Genomic DNA, 20,090 nt, shown 5'->3' with positions numbered 1-20,090 from the left:
GGATCCTCGGTGTATGGCAGAGTCATAGCAAATGCAGAAGTAACATCAGAAAGTAAGATTTTTGTTTTCGTTCTTTATTTTATAAAATATTAACCTTCTCTGTGTAAATTCCTCTGGTATAGAGTGTTCTGGTTCAGTGCATGATTTTGATGTCTATATCAGTGAATGCCTAGAAGTTTGTCAAAACTCCATCTAATGCTTTTGAACAGATTTGCCAAGCTGTCTATGCTTTCCTGCTAATAAAGGTTTACTAACAGCTTCCCAGTAACTCTTACAAAGAGATTGGTAGCTTCTCTTGATGCAGTTTGTTGGCTTGTTTGTTTGTATCATAAAGTTAATGTAAGAATTCTCTTCTTGTCTCTTCAGTGGCTGTATAAACTAGTCATAATTGAAAGGAGTTAAACCCATATGCCTATGGGTTTCATGTAATACAGTTTTAGGAGCCACGGACTTTAAAAAGAAAAACTTAATCAGATTTAGTGGGCTCTCTATGGACAGGGCAGGTGGAGCGAGATGCAATTTTTAAATACAGGAATGAATGTTAGCATCCCAAGAGAAGGGTCCATTTGAACAAATGCATTTGAGATGAACATGTTAGCCAAGTGGACCTGTGGGAGGAATATAGCTTCGCAGGTGTTAACTGTAACCAAGAGCCCAGCACAGACTTTTAAGCAAAAAAGAACAAGGACATTTGAGAACCAGAAAGAAGCAGGAATGAGTGAGCCTAAGGAACTGGGACAGCCAGCAGAAGAGGCGATGTTGGGCAGGCTGTGACTGACTTCCCTCTGAGGACTTCACATCATGTTCTTCTCTAAAGTGGGAGCTGGACCAAGAGTGCCACAACTTACCTTGCATTAAGAGGAGAATATTAGTTGATGTGCTTACAGTAGGGCAAAATAAACAGGAAGGGAGCCCACTGCAGAAGCCCATGAGTAATGAGCAGCTCACACTAGGGCTTAGAGAATGTGTTGACACACGATCAGATTTCACAGATTCGCTGCACACTTGTATAGTTTCTGGACTGTAAACTGAGGCGACAGAGAGGAGATACTGAGTCAGTACTGTTGCTGAAGTCTGCTCCAGCCCCTCTCCCCTAAACACCTACCTTTTGTGTACATGTGACTTAAGTTTTGGTCATTGGATGGGGTACTTACTTCTATATGGAAGCCTGTGTTAAAACACATATGATGAGGTGTTGGAGAGATGGCTCAGTGGTTAAGAGCACTGACTGCTCTTCCAGAAGTCCTGAGTTCAATTCCCAGAAACCACGTGGTGTCCTACAACCATCTGTAATGGGATTTGAAGCCCTCTTATGGTGTATTTGAAACATCAGTGTACTCACATAGATACAACAAATAAAATCTTAAAAAAAAAACACCTATGATGAAATTACAGAAAGTACTTACTAAATGTGGTAAACAACAGCTATTCTATATAGAACTCCAGGAGGCATGGAGTGTTGGCTCCTTGCTGGCAGTTCCAGGCAAGAGGAGAGAGATCCCGGTCCTGCCGGATCTCTCCGGAGCTGAGTGGGATGTTGAGTGTCAATAGCGCAAAAGAAACACATTGGGTCAGGAGTCTTGTCAAAGCAGGAACTCAACTTTAATGTATCAGCCTCTTGCTTATATAAACTCAGAGCATAGGGAGGACGAATTTCATCAGGGTGAGATAACATAGGGGGCAGGGAAGGGTGACAGGGGTATGGGGTGACTGACAGGGCCAATTCGAGGCAGAGGCAGGGCCAAACAGGTCCTGTTGATTCACCCCGGTATGGAAGTGACTAAGACAAGTCTCAAATTGGAGCCAGGCTTAGATTCTCCCACAGAGCCGCAGAAACTTGAGCCAGGCTTGGGTTTGTCCACAAGGCCCAAACCAGGGCCAAGATGGGGCCCAACAATGGAGGATGGCCATACTGAGGATTTAAAAACATATTAAACATTTTAAGCTAGCAATTTCTACTATCCATAACATGGGAGGGTGCATGATATATCTAACAAAATCATACTCTTCTACCTAAAACATGGTAAAGATGAAATACTGTTACTAGCATATTTTATATACTAGCTTCATCTATATTAAAACTTATTATATTATATCTGAGCTTCATCTATATTAAAAACAGATGAAAAAAATGTTTATCAGGGAGTGGAGTGCACCACTTGCAATCCTAGCATTTGGAGCCAGACGCAGAATTATTAATTTGAGGTCAGCCAGGGCTGTATATTAAGTTCCAGACTAGCCTGGTAAACAAAAAGGAGGAAGATGATGTTAAGGTAAAAAAAAAAAAAGACTTAAGAAAAGCAGAGGAGGTGGAAGGAGAGAAGAACATTCAGACTATTACAATTTCACTGCCAAAGAGAGCTCCGAGCCTAAATTCGTAGAGTCTGGACAGTGACCTATTGAGGAGAAGCACAGTAGATGGAGAAGTAAGTTGATGAGACTTCACAGGCTCCAAGGAAGCAGTTCTAATTTGTTTTTTATTGCTGTGATAACGACACACTGATTCAAAGTACCTTGCGCAGGAAAGGGCTTAGGCTAGCTTACAGGACATGGCCTCGGCAAGAGCTCAAACCAGGAATCTAGAGGCAGAGACTGAGACTGGTTCCCCGTGGCTTTTTCACTTAACTTTTCCTCACACAGTGCATGATCACCTGCCTAGAGGCCACAATACCTACAGTGGTCTGGGTCCTCCCACACCGATTATTAATGAAGAGAATATGCACAGGCAGGCCAATAGGACAATCTGATGGAGGCCGGTCTTCAATGGAGGGACCCTTTTCCCAGGCAACTCTTGTATGTGTCAAGGTGACAAAAGGTAAAAAGCTATTCTGTCTAGAAAACTCACAGACAAACACAGCTGCTTAGAAGATATTCAAACCACCTAAACCTTCTGGAATAGATGGCATTCCCCAACCCCCACCAATCTTCAAAATTGCTTGCAAGTCCTGTGGTGCTATCTAGGGTTTCATCTTTCCTCAAATGTCACCCAGTCTGGGGTGGGCTTTAGTGATAGAGCTGCCTTTGTGTCATTTCTGCTCTTGTAAGTAATCTCTCACTCATATTCCTCTAAGTAATCCCAATAAAACTTTTTGATTCATCAAAACGGACTTTGGGGATATCCGTACTTTGGTCTACCTTTAATTCTTGATCTATGTTGCATAAATATTTGTTGACATCTCTACAGGAACAGTGTCACATCATCCACCCAGAGGATCATGTGCTAAAGATTTTGTCTTTAGCTTGGTACTATTGGGATGTGATAGTAGAAGCTTCAATTGGATTGTCTATGATCCAGCTCAAGGTTAAATACCCAGAATCCTCTATATCCTACCACAGACATATTTGCTCCTCTATGTTTACTGTCATATCATTTACAATAGACAGGACCACCAAGCTGAAGAACAATGAAAATGTGATATATATATATATATATATATATATATATATATATATATATATATAATGGAATTTTATACAACTGTAAAGAATGAAATCAGGAAATTTTGAAGAAAGACTGATGGATCCACCAAGTATTATTGTAAATGATTCAGATTCACAAAAAAAGTTCACATCTTCTCTTCTAATGCATGCACTCTAGCTTATTATATGTGTGAGCATATTATGTATGTATGCACGTATGCATGTATGTTGGTATTATGTATATACATACATATGAGCAGAAAAGAGTGTTATATATAGGATAGGAAACAAATATGTAGACTACTAGAGGAAATAAAGAGGTGTTAAAGAGAGAGTGGTAAAGGAATATGACATTAAAGTTTGAAGGAGGCTGGGGGTGGGCTAATGCCAGATTGTCCACAGGAATGGAAGAGAAAATGAAAGAGAATCAACAAAATAAATTCTGTTTGAAAAATGCTGTAGTAAGATAAAATACTGTGCATGTTGACTAATTTTCAAAAATAAGCAATAAAAAAGAATCTCACATAGTGGAAGGTCTTTTCGTTATTAGAGATGGGTTCTGAAAAGATATTAACAAGATATTAAGACAAAAAGATTAAAAAGATATTAAGGCACTAACACTATTTTTTTTTTTTTTTTGCTTGATCATGAGGTGAACAACTGTGCTCTTCTGGGAATTATGCACCATGGATGTGTTGCTTTGTAATGGACTCAAAAGTAAGAAGGCCCACAGACTGGGCAGAAACAGAACAGACCTTTTCTCTTTATAAGTTGACTAGCTTAGATATTTGATATAGTAACAGAAAGCTGACAAGTACAGTGACCAACTCTTACAGTCATTAGTAGTTCACAGTTACTCTGGTTTTCTTGTGGGAGGATGGCCTGTTCAAACTTACCTACTCAGTTAAAGCTGGAGTCAGCCAACCTGCTTGGACAAGTATTAGATGAATTAAACTGGGACAAGAGAATTTAACAAGGTGAATGTGCATGAAATATATTATATTCATGTAAAAATGTTATAATGAAACACATTGCAATATATAATTATCATATCCTAATATTTGTAATATGCAAATGGAAGTTTAAGGTCAAATTAATTCTACATATGATGCATTCTTCATCCTAGGTCCAGGAAGGTAACAGTGACATGGAGGAAAGCTGTCTCCTTGATGAGGAGGCAGCATGGTAGAACCTTTGCTACCACAAGGCACTGAACTTTGGGTGCTGCTTGTCACTACCCTGTCACCTACCCCGTCCAGATTGACATAGGATAATACCAAAACTCTGACTTGAGCAAATGGAAAATTGATTGCCTATCAACTGGATTTCATGAGAATGTGGAGAAAGAAGTTTAGAGAGGAAATTTGTTTGTCGCGTTGTCCTTGTTTTAATTGAAATGTTTGTGCATGTGGTGATGTCTGTGTGACACTTGAAACTTGTATCTAAAGTTCTTCAATCAATATCAGGGCGAGAAACATAAATTCAAGTAATTATGTTTTACTCATGTCTTTTGCTACTATCACAGATCACCCTACCCTGGATAATTAGAATAGAAACTAATTTCCCACAGTTCTGGAGTGTATACTAATCACGGGCAGATAGTGAGTATCTTGCTTCATTCTAACCAAGAAGATCCAAAGGTCACCTGCCTCACCTCTATGCACAAGCAATGAAACTAGCCTTTCTGTACACAGCAGCATGCCAGATGTAGGAAGTAGTATGTTCAACAGGCATTAGTCATGGTAATTGTCCCGACTTTCCCAGGGAAGTACACTGCCCATTCATTACTGGTATATGAAGCTGTGGAAAAATATTGCAGGCTTGGGAAGAGATGGCTAAATATGATACCATCACAGTGTCCTTGCAGGCTAAATGAAATAAGAAGGCAGGATGTGACTACCTGAAAGCCCCAAAGGTCCCTTGAGAGCTCCAGTCAGGATTTGAAAGTCAAATTCATGCCAATGTCCATTTTTCTACAGCTGCATTTAATTGCGTGGGAGTGGGCACAAATTAGGCCCAGGTGGCTCAAGCGGGGCTGTGGTTTCCTCAAGTGATAAGAGGAAATGAGTGGTGAGAGAAACAGGAGCCGTGGAAGCAGGGAGGGAAGGCAGTGGGCCACCACAGGAATGAAGCTGAGTGAGAGAGAGGACACAAAACGGCTAAGAGGGGGAAAGGGAGACAGCCTATGAGCAGGGGAGGATGTGGGCTGGGGGGGTGAGACATGGAAGACAGTGGGGGGAAATGCTTAGAAACAATGGGATTCTATCTGTCTGTCAGTCTGTCTATCATCTATATATCTAAAATCTATCACCTATATCTATCATCTATTTATCTATCTCATCTATTGATCATTTGATGTTTCTATTTTTGCCTCTATCATCTATGTCTATCTATTTTTATCTATGATTGATCAATAGATGTATCTATTTTCATCTGTCAATTATCTATTTATATATCTGTCATCTATATTTGTCAGTCTATCATCTATATCTATCATTTATCTATGTATACACTTTTATTGATCAATTGGCATATCTGTTTTGATTTCTATCAATTATCTGTCTATTATCTATCATCGATCTGTCTGTATGTCTATTATCTGTCTGTCTGTCTGTCTGTCTGTCTGTCTGTCTATCTACAGCAGCAATTCTGTCCTCTTAAATGTGCTACAGTTGGCTTTACGACGTGTTTTCCACTTTTGGGAATTTTTCCTCCCTCTGATTTCCCTTCTGGTTCATCATCCTGCTGCTTGCTCACAGACCTTATCTGTTGTTTATAGATTTCTACTTCAAGCTGACAGGAGAGTTTTCTAGATGTTCTAGAGTGACATTTTGAGCATCCCTCTTGACAGATGGTATTCAAAAAAGCACAATGCAACTTTTAGTTTTACAGGTGATAGTGTGAGGCTTTCCTTCTCTCTTTGGTGGTTTTCACATGTGAAACCCTTGTCTCAGTGAGGATTATAAAAGCATCATGACTTAATCCTGAAGAATACAGAAAATATGAGGTGGTATTAGGAACAGTATTACCAATTTACTATGTCAATACCAAGTAGCTAATCTTAATATATCTGTGGGACCTTTTGATTTTTTCTACAGAAAACATATTTTTATAAAAGGAATCAAAGTACATCTGTCCCAATGGTGTTTTATATATTAATACACCAAATATTTCTTCATGTTACTGTTTATTAACTGAGTATATGACTTTAATGGGTACCTAATATTACAGTTATTTTGCTCTTTATGTCTTTTCTACTGACTGCTCAATTTATTGCTATGAAAATTTATATAGAGTCTAAAAAGTAGAAAAGCAGTGTGTGATGATCCTTCAGACATCTGTAGCTAGGTTCAGTTTTTATCTTCCTGATGTGCTCAATTTCATTTGCACCCTTTCTCCATGCTGTCAGCAAATCATCCTGAGTGGCATTTATTTAATGACCAGATAGCCCTGATTCATCAGTGAACATCACGGACTGAAGGAATTGATACAAACCTGAGGAGACTCAAAACTGTCATGAATGAAACATACCATTTTCCAGGAAGGAAAGATAGACTAATTGTGCTTCTTATGTAACAGAAGTGGTGTTTGCAAGTGGCAGGGGAATGGTTAGTAATTTAAGACATCATGCTAAGATAACAGAAAAACTCTACAACCATAAACAATTAAACAACTCATTCTTGGTATAATTTAGCAATGTAGTGTACTGCCAATGATTTTGCTAAAGTCAATAAATAGTTATTATAAAACAAAATAAAGACAAATAGGCAAGCCGTGAACTTTTGTTATTATGTAAGATCAAGAGCATTTATAGCAAGATCTTTTTAACTTTTTTATAGGAAAGAATTATGTTCACTGTATGCTAGTAGTCAGTATCACTTTCTTCAACCATGTATGTTCCTAGCCTTACCCATGTCAACTCCATGTGTACCACAGAAAGAAAAATCTATGTGAATTATGCTGTATTAAAAGCAAATATTTTAGATTAAAAACAACAACAATAACAACAGCAAGCAATCGAGCCTGCTTCCTGTTACTTAGTCAGTGGCTCCTGAGTTGAGAGTTTGGGTTTCCTCACTGCCACAGGGCTTCCCTGTATTGTCAGCAGCTCTCCCAGGGTCCTGAAAACCAATCAAAGTCATTTCAAACCATTGGAAGGATTTTATTAAAGTTACCTTTGGAAATAGTCACCTTTCCTATCTCCAGAAGAATTTGAAGTTAAGCAAGTTGACCAGCTGGAAATGATGTCACAGCTGGTCATGCTTCATGTGTGAACCTCGGAGTGTGAGAAATCGTTGTGACTGAGTATTTAGGAAATGCTATTTAGAAGACGTCTTGAACAAACTTTCACAAAACAGAGATATCACAATGGCATCAAAGCTATTCTTCCTTCTATTTATCCAAGTTCTATTAGCTGATTAATCTAATAAAACTGAGGACCAAGGAAGAGTGAAAACGTAGCTTTCTGATCACAAGTGTTCATGCTGTGATCATTGGAGTGGGAAGTAATTTGATTTTAATGTTTAACACTTAGCACCATGTTTAAATAAAGGAAGAAAATCACTCATTTTTCATCTTCTTTTTTAACTGACATGTTTTGTGATCTATCTATTGTTACTGGACTCAATACAAAGAACATATAATGCTGTCACTTTTATTCATATTTTTATTCCTTTGCAGAACTAAGTTCCAAATAATCTTCTCAAGCAATAAGAGCACATTGGTGATAGCAAAATTTTGCCACTAAAAGATCTTTTATTTATAGTTTCTAATTATAATTCAACCTGTAGTATGACAAAAATTAAATAACAATTAGTACATGTCTCTACGAAAGAGAGGTTCCATTGAAAATAGAGAAAATATATGCATAACTTATAGATACTATTTTGCTAATACAGTCTTGAAAAATTAATTATTAGCATCATAAATTATCCTCAGTAGGCCAAAGGAGAAAAAAAGACACCCTGATGAATCAATTTACAGATATATAGTCCCCTAGAAACCTATCTTTAATTTTGAAATAGTCCTTTGAACTGTATATAAATATGTACTCTTTCCTAAGGGCACTGTGTCTGCCGCATTGAGCTCTGCAGAGCATCTGTTTGCAAATACAAGTCTCATCTCTCTATAGCCACAGAATCATTAGCTATAGTTCATAAAGGACCACAAAAGAGAGAGGCATCTGGATAGAGGCTCCTATCCTTTTCCTCTCTTTTCCTTGTGAACCTGACCGAACACCAACATCCCCATCAGGTAAAAAATTAAGTATATTCTTTCAATACCCATGCAAATGTAGTGCTTAGCTGTGGTAGTGACAGTACCAGATTCCTATTTCATTACTCTGTTGCATGACACAGCACACATGAGCATCGGAAAGGTTGTTTTTAATAAGAGGGGAGAACTCGAGAGAAGCATTTGCGTGAATCTTTACCTATATAAACACAGCATTAGCAAAGCTTTAGACAAACACAAAGGCTGAATATATTATCTACTCCTCAATGTTCAGTAACATTCGTGTAAAGGTAAGAAAAGCAAAATTAAAAACAAAACACAACAAAAAACAGAAGCAAACTATTCTACAGACTACCATTTGAAAATAACAAAAACCAAACTTTTCAACAATGCATTAGGTGATGCTATAGCTTCAGGAAAAGTATATTATTCCCTGTGCCCATTGGAGGACAGAAATTGTGGTCCTTAATTATGCTCATTTTTCCAGTTTGGTTAATGATCTCCTAAAAGAAACAGAAAAAGAAAAATGTAACGATCGATTTGTTACTGATATCTTCTATTCATTTAGGAATATTCTGTCTTAAAGCTCATCAAGAATACACTTAAGTTAAATTTGAAGCATCCACTTGTTTTTTTCATCCAATAAGATGTCCTGTTACTGACTGAGTGTAACAACAAATAAAGCAGAGAATTATCCTTGCTTGAGAATTATCTCACTGGATTTAAATTTTAGTGAGACTTTGTTAAACAAATACAAGTGTCAGGCCAACATTTTAATTCAGTTAAGCCAATGGATGTTCAGTGTAAAGATGCTGTAGTGTCTTTTCAACTGAATTTGACTCATCATCTTGGCCTAATAATTAAATGAAATACAGCTGCAGATGCAAACATCTACATGTATCAGCTGTCATGTCACTGTGGGCATGGACATCTCGTTAGTCAGGAATATCAGTAGGGATAGTGTTGGTAGCAGAAGAGAATGAGGAGGTCAGTGACAGGGAGAGATATGTAAGTATCTTCAAGGAGAATCCACTTGCCTACAAAGAGCAGATGCAATGATTTAAACCACATTTAAGTGAGTATTTATTAGTTTCTGTACAGTACTAAGAATATCTCCTAGTTTCTACATAGTTCAGATACATTGTCAGAGGTATGAATGCATGTTTGCTGCCCTTCAGTCATAACCATTGAGGCTAAGAACTACAGTGTCTATGGGCCTGTCAACAGAGAGAGTGCTAAGTGTAATCCTTACTGTAAATTTCCTCTGTGAGAATGCTGACATACTAATTAGGCAATAACTGGTACAGGGACTGAAAAAAAAGTCAGCAGAATCAGATTCATATTTTGTTTTCTCATTATATATATATATATCAATCTTGCCCTTGTAAATTGCATTGTCTTCTATTTGGAAGATGTACTTTTAATTTATCGCCCCTCCTTATAGATGCCAAGGAAGGGCATGGGGCTAGATCCCCACTACACTCATTACTGTATGATAAGGTCATGGAGTCTTAATAATAAAAGTTTATTACAATCTATAAACCTTTGGGTAGATCACTATCCATGTGATAATAAACTCCAGTCCAAATCTTCAGTTGAAGCAAAAAGTGAGGAAAAAAATATAGGAAGAAGAAAAGAAATTGTACAAGGAATAACAAGGAAGAATGCTGTTTGATCAATTTAGAGGGTTGGAGTAAATTTTAAAAAGCCTAATTCAAGTCATCCAGATGGGGCATGGTTGCTATCCTCCTAGAATATAAAATATAAACTCGTCAAGTCAACTAACTTGTGAGACTTAGAATATTTGTTGTTGGTATTTAATTTTCCCCCTTAAAGTTACTTTCATAAAAAAATGTGAAAATTTTCAGCTGAAAAATTTTTTTTCAGTGAAAAAATTCAGGGAGAGGAAATTTTTAGGCATATTGCATCAACATCCTGTAGACATTTCCCTTATTCCATTTACATGAAAAACAAGCAAACAGAAACACCAAGAAAAACAAAAGCTGTTTCCAAGTATGCTATCAATGTCATCCCATCTCTCCTCAAAGCTGAAAACCCAGCCCCTCCTGGGTCAGTAACCACCATCCATGGTCTACTCTTACGGAGTGTGCACCATAAGGCACTGGTATGGGAGAGAAAGTTGAATTTCACCCTCTCACTGGGAAATTGTGGAAATAGGAACCTGACTTATGGTTCCTTCTGAGTGAGTAAAATCAGAGATAGTGATGACCCAATGTTCAATCAATAGAGAAAAATACCTTTTATGTTCACAGAGAGTTCTCCTTTCTCTTGGGCAGAAGCAAAGATTTCTCTCTGCACAGTGTCCATTTCTCTTATGTGCTCCTCAACAGCAGTGATCACTTCACTGGGGACAAACCTCAAGGCACTGATGTCACCAAACACCTGAAGGGTATTGATAAGATGAACAAATTCTTCAGTGGAATGGTAAAGGGCACTATCTACTTCTTACATTATCCCCTGGAGGAAGAGAAGCTGTAGCATGGAAAACCCTAAATGGACACTGTTGTCCTAACCAGAAGTTCATGGTTTACATTTTATAGTCCAGTCCATTTCTAACCTTTGCAACAATTTTATAATTGCCCTACTAGGAATATAGAGAAACAGAAAACAGGTAGAAAACATATAGAGAATGAATTTTCTGAAGACAAAAACAGTCTTGATGGCTATAGAATTAGCTCAGTGGTTAAGAGTACTTTTTTTCTTGCAGAAAGATCCAGGTTCTATTTCAAGTATCCACATATAATGAAAGATATATTACAACAGTGAATATAGTTCCAGATGATCTGATGCCCTCTCCTGGCATTCATGGGCATAGCATGCACACAGTGCATATACAGGCGTGTGTACACACACACACACAGAGAGAGAGAGAAAGAGAGAGAGAGAGAGAGAGAGAGAGAGAGAGAGAGAGAGAGAGAGAGAGAGAGAGAGACCTAAGCTCCCATCTATGGCCTTTAATATCTTTTCTAAGAATGGGTGTTATGGGGCATACCTGTAGTCCAGCACACTCAGGACCAGGATGATGGGAGTTGGAGAAGTGCCTGGTCTATACACTAAGACCATGCTCAGAAAAGATAAATCAAGGAACAATAATTTTAAAAGTCAGCATTTGCTTTGGTGAAATGTATAGGGAAAAACTCTGTCTAAGGAACAGAGGTTAATATTCTTTGTTTTTTGTTTTTTGTTTTTTTGTTGTTGTTTTTCGAGACAGGGTTTTTCTATATAGCCTGGGCTGTCCTGGAACTCACTCTGTAGACCAGGCTGGCCTTGAACTCAGAAATCCGCCTGCCTCTGCCTCCCAAGTGCTGGGATTAAAGGCGTGCGCCACCACCGCCCTGCTAGAGGTTAATATTCTTGTGAGAGGGAAGTTGTCCTTGGTGATATTTTTATAGACACAACTCTGACTGATCCTTCAGTAGAATTCCCACATACACAGTTTGAGTTTATTTCTTGACTCCCTATCATAATCTCCAAGGTCCCTGGCTTCAGATATATCCTGTATTTTGAGTGTTATCTATTATGTTCAAGCATTCTGCTGAAGGCTTGTATTCCCCCAAAACTGACCTCTTTATGAAAAGCTGGTCAACCACAGCAAGGCAGGGAACCACAACTATGGATCAACTTGGAGAATTGAATGAATTTCTCTGGGTAGCAAAAAGGATATCTGCTTATCAGACGGGATTTTCTTTGGTAGCAGGAACTATTTTCTCTCTCTAGAATAACTCTTCCATCCTCTAATGAGCTCATGAATTATGCAGCTAGACAGTCATAATGCCTCTTTTCAGGGGTAGGAAAATGGGAGGGAGGATGATTGAAATATCAGGAAGAGAAATTCTACTTCTTAGAGTGAGCCTTAGGAAGGAGAAAAGATGGGGTGGTGGAGCACACGGAAAAAACATTTTCAGCCAGAACAGATTAAAAAGAGAAGGGATTTGACTTTGGTATTCAAATCCAGTCAATCCATCAAATGGCTACGGCAGTTCCACTTTTATTTGACTTAATACATTTTTTTTCACGACTAAGGAGATATAGATTGGATGTTTGGCCCTCTCTGAAAATTTTCTGTTTCATGTAATCTCTCTTGTTCATCCCACTCTGAGTGTAAATGTTCTACAGCCTCCTGAAATTAAACCCTCTCTCTTCACTTTCCACCTATCTTGTCTATCTATCTATCTATCTATCTATCTATCTATCCATCCATCCATTTATTTATTTGCTTTTTCTAAAACAGGTTTTCTCTATGTAGTCCTGGCTGTCCTAGAACTTACTCTATAAACCAGGCTAATCTTGAACCCAGAGATCCACCTGCCTCTGCCTCCCAAGTGCCTGGATAAAAGACACATGCCACCACTGCCTGACACCCATGATTTTTCTTATCCTATGATATAAATTACAGTTCTTACCTCACAGAGAGTAAAGGACAGTTTCCTTTAAATTACATGTGCCTATGTGTGTGATGTGCATGTGTGTCTGTCTTTAATCCCAGCACTTGGTAGACAAAAATAGGTACTCCCTGGAGCAAGGTGACTAACTAAACTAGCTAAATTTGGCAAGCTCTGGGCTCAACTGAGAGACCTTGCTTCAATATATAAGAAGAGAAACTAGAGAAGACACCTTACTTCAACTCTGGTGTTCTAGCACATGTGCCCACACACATGGGGTCAGAGCATGAAAGATTAGAAGGAAGTCATGATGGTAGTAATAGTGTTTGCTGCAGGTTTAGGAAACCTGGCTCCTATCTGGATGATTCCTACTTGGGGCCATAGACCAACGACTGTAGGTTTTCAGTTATCCACATTCTTCTAATTGGTTCTGACAATTACAAATGCTCGGATAGCCCTTGTTACAGCTGCCAGATAAAGGACCAAAATACACTTATATAAAATGCTGGACTGCACATGTGAGGTACTTAGCTGTCAGGTATAAGGAAGACAGAACAGACATGTAACTAGCCAGGACCACACCTGCTCAGGAAACATTTTGGTGTCGTTTCAGGACTGGCTCAGCCTAAAGACACTTTGTTTTCCATTAGCTGCAATGTGACCGCAGAGAGATCTTAGGCTCTTTTGATTTGTGTTGGTGGCTACACTTAATTGTCTCAAACAATTATCCTGACCGTAAAGATGCAACAAACGCTATAGTTGCATGCATTCCTTTAGGGATTCTGTGGACTAATAGGGAAAAATATGTCTCCAGAAAACAAAACATATTATAAATAACACTTTAAAAAATTAGGAGGAAAAAAAAAGGCAAGCTCCATCAAATCAGGTAGTATCTTTTAAAGGCACAATGGGGTGGCCAGTGGACTGTGATACCATAAGTTTGTATTTCAAACAGTGTAATCTGACTGAGTTACAGAAAGTATATTTTCTGTGGTTGTATAAAAAAAAAAAAAACAAATCACCAAGAGGACCAAAATGCTAGGTGGCTGTTTCTTCCTCTACAGTTTTGATTACATATGTGCGCATATTTCTGTTAGGTAGGTATGCATATATGTGCGTATACATCACACAAATGTAAATATCTATTCATTTCATATTCTTTGACCCAGTAAATCTACATTTAGGATGCATCTTTTTAAAATAATATGGGTCACTAGTGAAAATAACAAAGAACAGAACCCTAAATTCTACTGATCCATAAAAGTAACAGCCACAAAATATTGCAAAATATTTCAGAATTAACCTTTCCAGAGGAAATCTTGTTCCCACCTACGGTGCGACTGAAGCTAATGCCTTGGGGACACTGACTTAGGATTTGGCAGTCTGGTGTTAATGTTTATGATTGTGGACTAATATAATCCAGTCACAGATACCACCTCAGGACCACCAGGCAGTGTCTGAGGGCTCTTGTGGACACACAGAACTGTTGTTTGTTCAATGGGGACAGCATGACAGTCTACTCTACCCAAGCTCCTGTCTTATGCTCAAAGCAGGACTGGTCCTCCTTGGTATAAAAAGTGTTCGCATGTCTTAAGGAATTACAGACTAAGCAGTCTTTTGGAAGGAGTTAGCTAAGTGCTTGCTAATAGAAGTAGGCATATACCCAAATTTGAACTGAAAAAAAGAAGTTGACATTATTTATAATGAAGTTCTTGGGATGGATTATTTCAAAAGTGCCCAAAGTATGTGATACTGGTGAAGCTTCAAAAGACGTTATGATCATAGGCAAGAAGTAAGAATTAAACAAAAAAGGTGTTCTTATTCTGCACATGAATTTCGATTTCATTTTTCCACTGAACACTAGACTTCTGTATTCTCAAACCCAGTTCACTGTCTTTAGGAAAATGACAGTGCTTAGAGGCTAGAAGCTGGAATTCAGTAGCTACTTGCAGCACAGTAGTTCAAAGGGTATGTTCAAATTAGGCTAAATCATCAATCTGAAAATCTGGAAATAATATGATGCTCTCTATGTTACAGGTAGAATCAGCATTACTTTTGAAGAAGGTTTGCACTGGGGCAAAGTAAAGCACTCAAGTGACCAAGCAAAGGACACACACTTGTCCCTCACTCTCTGCGGTGATCAGAGGTGGCTCATTGTAAAGGTGTTTAGGCCAACCATCACAGCTGCCAAAATTAAAAGCCACAGTCCTTTCATTTTTGCAAAAGTACACTCTCCTTGGTTGGGAAATATTCGAGGTTCTTAAGATTAAATATCTGAATATTGCTTCTGAAGGAGCAGCTGTCACTTTAAATCTAAAGTCTAGTTTGTTTACTGGCTGTATTTAAATCCTTTAGAAAATGACACAAAATAGCAATAAAATCATTGTAAGTATTCTACAGGGGAATATAAATGCCCCTTGGTTACACTGTACATATCTTTATACATAATTCTAGTTTATTTTCCTCGTGATTACGTTAAATATGTAAAAAGCCTTTTCTCATAAAGGTAAAACCGCTAGATGTTTCCACGTTGTAATTCAGCATTAGTGTCAAGATTGCTTCAGAAAATAAGCCACTGTGACTATTTCACTCCATTTAAGTGTCACTCGGCATACCGGATGCGATTTTGCGCATAAAATAAACTTATATGATTTTATATCACTGTTTGGGAACCGTAAGTAATGCTAAATATAATTCAGAAGATACGTTCATAAAGCTAACTGAGGCAAAGCAAAGAGGTTTTTTTTTCCATAGACGGCTTTTTATGTGGTTTTATATTGTCATTAAATAATTATTTCAGACAATTATGGAAAAATCTGTTCTGTCAGGGAAGATCAAGGAACTAATATTTATTAATCCTTAAAGAAAAATGATATGTCTGTAGCTAGTTCTCAGTTTAATATTGTCACAATTGCAAAATGCACAAAAATCTTGGATAATGTCTTTACATACAAATATAAGAAGATATAATTATATTTGGGGCTGTCTTTTTGCCTTTATTCGGGAGTGAATCTTGAGCCTTCAAAAAATTTGTATCAGGCAACCTTGTCAAATGGAGTAAGATGAAAATTTCACATTCTAAAAACACTTATTTTTAAACAGTAAGCTTCTAATTTATGAATTTCAAGCTTACTTATAATATTACATCACAGAGATTTCTGTAGAAGTTTAATGAATTAAGATTAGGACTTTGCCAGAAGTGTATATATTTTTTCCTTTTGTTATCCTGAATACCTTTTTCAAGATCCAGTTCAGTATGGAAAAACATAAACAGATTTTAAAAAGAATATGCTTTAATCAACTTAAGACATTTAATATTTTAAAATTGAGTACTACAGATTCAGTTTTCTGCATATATAGTGTTTATATTAAACATTTAACTATATATTTCAATTCTTATATTAAAGCTACTTTTGTACTATTTTAAAACAGTTTTAATACGCCTTTTAAAATAATTCTTATGATTTAGAATCCAGATAAGCTTTCTTTTTCAATATAATAAGCATACATCTGTATTTTTGGTAGACATGAATACAACAATAGAACAATTATTTACTGTAGATTTTATAATTTTGAATGACTTTGAAATTCAAAAGAGTTTATTGTGTTTATTATGTATTCAAGAGTATTTTTAGAAAGTTCAAATTATTTTTTTCTTATGTGCATAAATTAAAATATAGAATTTGTAAGTTACAGGAATTACTAAAGACTGATTACCCAATAATATGAATACCAACAAAGCAGAGACACAATAAAGGATTGTGAAAAATTGACAGTGTATTAAAAATCATTCTAGACACAAGTCCAAGTTCATATACAATAAATGGAATCAAAACAATCTTCATGCTTTTCTAAGAAACGTATGCATAGTAAGAACAACCTGGCCAGTAGAAGGATTTTTTTCCTGATAATTGAAACAGCTTTTTAAAATAAATGGCTGCACTACTTAAAAGGTGTCTACAGGCTAAGGGATGCCTTTAAATTTTGCACGAAAATAAACCTGTATAGTTTTCCCAGTGTTACCAACACATGTTAAAAAAAAAATATCAGAAAGAGTAAGCAAAATCTGAAGTGAGGGCTGTCTTGGCGTCTAGTGGAAGACAAGGTAAGCATAGCAACTTATCCTGACTCAGTTATTGGAAAGAAACAAAAGCACTATTTTGATAGGTATATGCAGGTAGCATGTTTCCCACGTACTATTTTGAGGAGCGTTAAACCCATATCTATCTAAATAACTGGTAAATATATCTGCCTAAGACTTTTCATTCTGGTCTGTCAGGACAAGACCTCATGAGAAACATTATATTCTAATACTTACCGGATAATTGCATTCTATTTAGTTCTTATAGTCTATTCCTTAATATCTTCCTCATAAGGATGTGTAAGTTTTAGAGAGAAACGAATGTCAACGCTTTGCAGCTTATTTAAAGTAAATATCTGTCTTTTTGAAAGGGAAAAGCAAATATACATTAAGGACCTTATTTTTTTTAAAAGAAAATCAATAGAAATTCCAATTATTAAGCTTGAATCTGAAAGCCAGCAGTACAGGTTATTAGTATTGTTGACATCGTAGCAACATTTTATTCAAAGCCACTACCGTCTGCTGCCAAGGTTTTCTTTCAGTATGTATTGTCGCCAAAGCACTATGTGCTCAAAAGACAGGCTGTGTCTTCCTGTACAGGTGTTGCACACAAAAGGTCAAAGGCTCTAAATTTGAGGGGTGGAAAAATGCTTCTTTCTTCTACTTTGTGTGAGCTTATTGTAATATAATAATCTTCAGGGCCACCTAAAGCTATGCAGACTAGGAAACACAAGAGCAGCTCCCCCTCCCAACCCCCCATTCTCCCTAGCAATGTCTTTCAACAAAAAGGAGAAGCTAATGGGGCAATTTTCTTCCTAAAAATACAAAATACCAACAATTCTCTTCAGCTTCAGGAATGTTGTCTACAGACCCCCCACATTCCTGAATTTTTTTAGTGATTCTTTCTCATTAAAACCATTTTCACCTCTCAGTCATGCAAGTCCCCACCCCACCCCTCACCCCTGCGCCCCAACAGGGTGAGGCAGAAAGGTTGATATTTGTAGAATATAGACATGAAAAAATGATCAATAATCTGGATTATCATATCTGGAAGAAATTAAAGTCATAAAATTCTAAAAGAATAACTAATGACTTGGGACGTTCATTCTACAATTCATTAGATTCAAGGACAGATTTCCTGCAGCCCTTCAGTCCAGGCCTCCCCTCTGCTGTCTGCTCCTGCCCTCTCTGCACATGGCTCTTTGCAATGTGGGCCCTGGGTTTCTTGCTCATCAAAACACCCACAATTGAGTAAAACCCATCTAATCATAAAATTGAGTTTGAGTTTTCTTCCCTCTTTCCTTCTCCTGCTGTTTTCTATCAGCAGAATGCTAATACTAATTGGTTAATCTGTTATTTAGGCAAGTATTAATATTCTCATTTTGCAGGCAAGGAATCAGGCTTCCTGCTGCGTATCCCCTGGCCCTGGGTAAGGAGCTCTTCAGATGGGAGATTCAAAGTAGGTGAGGTTGGCCTCCGGAGACCCTAGCTGCTTGCCGGAAGCCTCCATGAGGGCTGAGCTGGGCCTCCTTAGATCGCTGAGTTCCTGGCTCCCAGTTCTCCACTCAGACCACCAGGCGACACCGCCTCTAATGACAAAAATCCATTTTCCCATTCCACCCCAACCAATGCTCCAAGGACTTTCTTAATTGCGACTGCTACCCTGGGAACAGGAAGCTTATTTGTAACTTGATGAATCTCCACCAGGCTTGCCTGGGTTTCTAGGTTTTACAGAACTAAAAAACTTTACAGTAACTTTGTACTGACTGTATCTTAAGATCATACTACTTCTGGAACAAAGAGATGAAACGTTGCTCCTTAGAAACACGATAAAATACACATAGTCCAGAGAGGCTGGTAAAAATAGGATAGTAAGAAGATGCACAAAGCAAAGCACATAGGACAGCCAAAGACTTTTGTTCTATCGCTACAAACAAGTTTTCAGTAGAAAGTCCCTTTCTGACCTCTTTTGTGCAAAAGGATATCTTCCCATGTAAATAGACTCGAAGGTTAACTGTTCCCATGCCACGAAACTAAGGTTTAATTGAGATTATTTTTGAAGTGGAAAAAGATTAATATCTGGCTTGTATCTCTTATCAGATTTAGGAAAGACTTAGAGTCTCACTACACAAATAATAACTGTGTCAATATAAAGAGGACCTGGGCCACTCGAGACCCTCCTTCAAAAATCCACCATAAAACCATAAAGGGTGAAGTTCCAAGTGATCAGGTCCGGGAGAGTCAAAATTTCTTCTCTTTTCATTTTGAACTAAGTGTCATGTCTGGTTTGTAAATGAATTAATCTCAGACTCTGTGGACTGATTCTTTCATCATACAGGATATCTGACCAGAGTATGGCCTAAATTTACCCACATCTGTAAGTAGGTCTACTTCCTGTCTTGGCTCAGGCTTCCCAAAGGGCTACAATGATAAGGACCCCACAGAATGGGAGACCCATCAGTGGCAACTTAGATTCAGTAAAACTTGTGATATATATATATATATATATATATATATATATATATATATATATGTGTGTGTGTGTGTGTGTGTGTGTGTGTGTGTGTGTGTGTGTGTATGTGTGTGTGTGTGTATGCATGTATATATATTTGAGTATCAATTCAGTATCTAACACAGGGACCATAACTCAGGACAAGTCTCTGTCTGATCAGGACCCACCCCTTTCAAAACTTAAGAGACCTTTTTTCTAGACCTGATCTGTAGCCTACCTACCTGTTTGCTGATATTTGAAATTTTTTTTATATATTTAAAACCACGAATTCTGTTCCTTGTTTATGACTCCAAAAAAACAGGTTCAAATCCCTTTCAGTCTCAGGCTTTATAGCTCCCGAGCTCAGCAGCAGAGCTAGCAGGGCTGGAGCTGTAGGCTAGTGTGTGTCTGGAAAGGATAGAAGAAGGAAAAGAAAGTAAGAGAGATGGGAAGGGAGGGAGGG

General features: G+C 37.7%; 1 protein-coding gene across 1 annotated transcript in view; it reads right to left on the bottom strand.

Annotated features, from left to right (window-relative positions):
* Positions 1-9,120: 9,120 nt before the first annotated feature.
* Ofcc1 (orofacial cleft 1 candidate 1) overlaps positions 9,121-20,090 on the bottom strand; it is a 278,373-nt gene continuing 267,403 nt past the window's right edge. The window contains exons 18-19 of the mRNA XM_028763273.1: positions 10,911-11,055; positions 9,121-9,155 (exon numbers count right to left, since the gene is read on the bottom strand). Of these exons, the coding sequence (XP_028619106.1) occupies positions 9,145-9,155; positions 10,911-11,055 (156 nt within the window). The 3' untranslated portion in view covers positions 9,121-9,144. The remainder of the gene's footprint in view (positions 9,156-10,910; positions 11,056-20,090) is intronic.

The sequence above is a fragment of the Grammomys surdaster genome, unplaced genomic scaffold (assembly GCF_004785775.1).
Source record: "Grammomys surdaster isolate TR1022 unplaced genomic scaffold, NIH_TR_1.0 137, whole genome shotgun sequence".
Classification (NCBI taxonomy): domain Eukaryota; kingdom Metazoa; phylum Chordata; class Mammalia; order Rodentia; family Muridae; genus Grammomys; species Grammomys surdaster.
Note: the sequence above shows the minus strand (reverse complement) of the source record. Positions and strands in the feature narration are given on the sequence as shown.